Here is a 4,130-nt window from a genome sequence, read left to right as displayed (position 1 = left end):
CTTCAGTGGATTGTGGTCCTCACATGGTCAGAGACACCTGCATGCATGAGCCCAAGATTGCGTATGTTAGCATACATCATGGCAGAGGAATACTTTGTAGCTTATGGAGCACAGGAGGCCACCTTAGTTCTGCTAGAAATATCTCTTGTGTCTTTATTTATTTAGGTTTCATGTTATCAATTCATCGACATAGTTTCAACCAGGGTGACTAGAAATGCAAGAGCAGTATTAAGTGTGCACACTTTAGTGAATACTTGAATATTACTAGGATGATATAACTTGTGAACTTAGGCATGAGTTGAGAATAAAGCTCTTATCAAGTCATCATCATGGGGGGTTTCACCATATTGACCTCTTTGCATTCACAGCACATGCACCAAGAACTATCACAATTGCATGCACCAGCCACTGTAAAAATTCTGGGATCCTGAACCTTTTTAATTTTCATTTGTTTCCTGGGACGCTATGTGCAGTGTCATGATCACGGAAACAGGAATGGGAAGTGCTATTGATTATGTCTTGCCAGTCTTAAATTGTAACCATGTCTGTTACTATTGTTATTCATTTTTCTTTTGGTTCCTGGCAGTGTTGCTGTCATGACAAAGGCATACCCAAACGTTGAAAGGAGCGATCTGATTTTGCTTCAGGACATTGCCAGCTATCTGCTCCTTGCATGTGGACTAATCTATGTAATCTCGGTGAGTCTAGAGAACTTTGGGTGTTAAGTCTGTGTTCTGTTATAAACTATGATGCCTTTCTATCCTAAAAGTTAAAAGTCAACAAAAAAGCTAAATATTAATTTTGTTAGCAAAATTGATACCATGTAATTTTTGAATCATTTCCTGTTCCAGAAAATTAGCCTGACAACTATCTGAGCCTATTTAAATGACTATATAGATAGCATTATGGACCAGTTGAATTCAGCTTCTCACAAGCACTGGTATCAGATATTGGCAACCGGGCATTCCTATTATAGCAAAGCATTATCCTGCAATGTGCAGTGGAACAAATGATCAGTATTGGAGTTCGTTTATGTTGTACCACCATGTTTTTACTTGCACTAACAACTTTGAATGTGTAGGGGGTATTATGTCTTGGTGTACTAAAGCGTTCTAGGCAGCAGAAAGCAACATCACGAGAGCAAGCAGCCAAAGATCTGCAGGCAAGTACTCAGCCCCTATTTTTCTTAGGAGTAATAATGCATTTAAATTAAGCTTGAGTGTGTTGAAGTGTATATGTGGATTACCTAGCTACTTTCAGTTCGGACTTTTGGTTGCGTTGGCTAGTGCATGAAGCTTTACATGGTGTCGGAGCCTAATGTCTTGAGTTCAAGTCCTGGCTTTTGCAATTTTCTAAAAAATTGCTGCTGCCCCCCTTTGTCCACGTCTAGGCCTCTTGAGCTATACCTTTGAGTCTATGCACATGTTGACTTCCTGCATCACACGTGAGAGGGGGTGTTGCTTAGCCCTTCCCATCAGTTTGGACTTTTGATTGCGCTGGCTAGTGCATGAAGCTTAACAGAGTGTATACTGGTAGTTTCTCTTATTTGACCCTGGAGAATTTATTCTTTCCGTGGTTCCTGCCTGATAGTTTTTCTCTCTTGTTTTGATCATTGGTTACTGTACATTTAATGCATACATATTTCATACGATTCTTCCACTATGATTGGTAAGTTTGGTATGAAGGTTTTCCGAGTCATACCTTGAGATTGAAACAAAATATCTGTTCACAGGAGAATCATTATTAACCATTTATAGAAGAGGATACACATTGTTGTAATCCTTTGGTCTGAGTCAAGCAACTGTCTACTGCACACTGCTATATCCACTGCCTTTGTGAACCGCGGAAGTTTTTTCTTAACATGCGTCAAGGCTACAGTTTACAACAATAGTTCTGGTCGCTACCATGATGTCATCTGCTGACCATTCCTTAATTTTTGTTGGTATTCCAGGAGCTGGAGAAGCGGAGAGAGGAACTCGAGGCACTGCTAATTGCTGAGAGGTCCGAATTGGTCTGATGAATCTGAGCACGACGATTTAACATTTCTCACGTGGTGTAGATAGATTGTTGCTCCTGCTAATTGCATGCCGCTTTTTCATGGTCATCGAATTTTCATTGGGAGTGCCCCCTTTTCCTGTAAGTACTAACCTTTACCAATCATTTGCTTCCTATATTTACATGGATTGCAGTGGACCATATTGCTCTCTATTTTAGTTTTAGCTAGGAATGGCTTGCTAACATATTTGGTAAATTGACAGGTGTTCCAGTTTTCGTCTAGATTTCTGCTGAATTTGGTTTCTGGTGTGAGCATTTTAGTGGATGCATGGATCAAGCGGGATTGTGTTGTCTCAGTTGTGTTGGATTTATGTCAATGCCGTAGGCCTCAAAATGTACCATGCTGACATGGTGTGTGTTTGTTGTCTCAGTAGTCTTTGTCTGAACCATGGATGCTAAATAAATTTCTGTATTTTGTGTAATAGAGGTCCATGCCTGCTTAACTTCTGAGATTTGAATTCAAGTAGGTTGGTTTCAAGCAATTTAGAGTTGGGATTCTTGATCTGATAATGCGTATGTGCCGTTGCAAACTTCATAACAAGTGTTGAGAAAACCAGTCATACATTCTGCAAATATGTATATGAAAAATATTACTCCCTCCATTTCTAAATATAAATCTTTTTAGAGATTTCAATACAATCTACATATAGATGTATAAAGACATACTTTAGAGTGTAGATTCACTCATTTTGCTCTCTATGTAGTCTTTTATTGCAATCTCTAGAAAGACTTGTATTTAGGAACGGAGGGAGTATCTTCATTTGTGGCTTGCAAAGGAGAAAAATGAAATCACCTATGCATCAGGATATCTTCATTTGTGACTTGCAAAGGAGAAAAATGAATTCACCTATGCATCAGGATAATAATTACGAAAGTATGAAAATATGTAAGCTCCTTTAGATGAAAGAGCTGCGCTCCCGCTCAAAGCCTTTTAAATGTGAGTTTCAAAATATTATTCATGAAAGTGGGTACTGATAGACTGACATGGGTCGCCCATTCGATGGAGGGAGTATCTTCATTTGTGGCTTGCAAAGGAGAAAAATGAAATCACCTATGCATCAGGATATCTTCATTTGTGGCTTGCAAAGGTGGCTTGCAAAGGAGAAAAATGAATTCACCTATGCATCAGGATAATAATTCCGAAAGTATGAAAATATACAAGCTCCTTTAGATGAAAGAGCTGCGCTCCCGCTCAAAGCCTTTTAAATGTGAGTTTCAAAATATTATTCATGAAAGTGGGTACTAATAGACTGACATGGGTCGCCCATTCGATGGTGCAACCGAGCCAGGCGGCTTTCATGTCGGGGCGACATATTCTAGAAGGGGTTATTTTCTTACATGAAACTCTCCATGAAATTTATTCGAAGAAACTAGATGGGGTCATCTTCAAAGTGAATTTTAAAAAGGCATATGGTAAAGTAAGGTGGCATTTTCATGCGCATGAATGGTTCTAATGAGAAAATTTATTCGAAGAAACTAGATGGGGTTATCTTCAAAGTAAATTTTAAAAAGGCATATGATAAAGTAAGGTAGTCCTGGCCATGGGCCGCCCGGCCCGGACAGTCTGGCCCGACGCTGCTCCCAGGCCGGGCCTGGGCCTAGGTTTTGAGCCCGAAGACTAGGTCGGGCCGGGCCTGGGCCCGCTGTTTATGCCATTTACTGAAGAGGCCCGGCCCGAGGCCCGATGCCCGACGTGTTTTTTGCTGTGATGGGCCGGGCTCGGGCCTGAAAACTAGGCCCGACGGCCGGGCCGGGCCGGGCTCGGGCCTGAGTTTTCTACCTCGGGCTTGGTCAGGCCCGGCCCGAAGCCCGGCCCGGCCCGGAGGATGGCCAGGTCTAAAGTAAGGTGACATCATGCGCATGAATGGTTTTAATGAGACATGGAGGAATCAGGTGGATTCTCTAGTCCAAAAGGGTAGTGTCGGAGTAAAGGTTAACGATGATACCTGTCACTATTTTCAGACTCATAAGGGTTTGAGACAAGATGATTCGATGTCTCCTCTCTTATTCAATATAGTGGTTGATATGCTGACCGTTCATATAGGCCGAGCCAAGGAGAATGGCGTGGACTCGCT

The 4,130-nt window shown here is 41.5% G+C and overlaps 1 protein-coding gene across 1 annotated transcript in view; it reads left to right on the top strand.

Annotated features, from left to right (window-relative positions):
* LOC119363880 overlaps nucleotides 1-2,611 on the top strand; it is a 4,722-nt gene extending 2,111 nt beyond the window's left edge. The window contains exons 4-7 of the mRNA XM_037629248.1: nucleotides 587-698; nucleotides 1,082-1,162; nucleotides 1,952-2,136; nucleotides 2,259-2,611. Coding sequence (XP_037485145.1) covers nucleotides 587-698; nucleotides 1,082-1,162; nucleotides 1,952-2,017 — 259 coding nt within the window. The 3' untranslated portion in view covers nucleotides 2,018-2,136; nucleotides 2,259-2,611. The remainder of the gene's footprint in view (nucleotides 1-586; nucleotides 699-1,081; nucleotides 1,163-1,951; nucleotides 2,137-2,258) is intronic.
* Nucleotides 2,612-4,130: the final 1,519 nt, after the last annotated feature.

This window comes from Triticum dicoccoides, chromosome 2B, assembly GCF_002162155.2.
Source record: "Triticum dicoccoides isolate Atlit2015 ecotype Zavitan chromosome 2B, WEW_v2.0, whole genome shotgun sequence".
Classification (NCBI taxonomy): domain Eukaryota; kingdom Viridiplantae; phylum Streptophyta; class Magnoliopsida; order Poales; family Poaceae; genus Triticum; species Triticum dicoccoides.
Note: the sequence above shows the minus strand (reverse complement) of the source record. Positions and strands in the feature narration are given on the sequence as shown.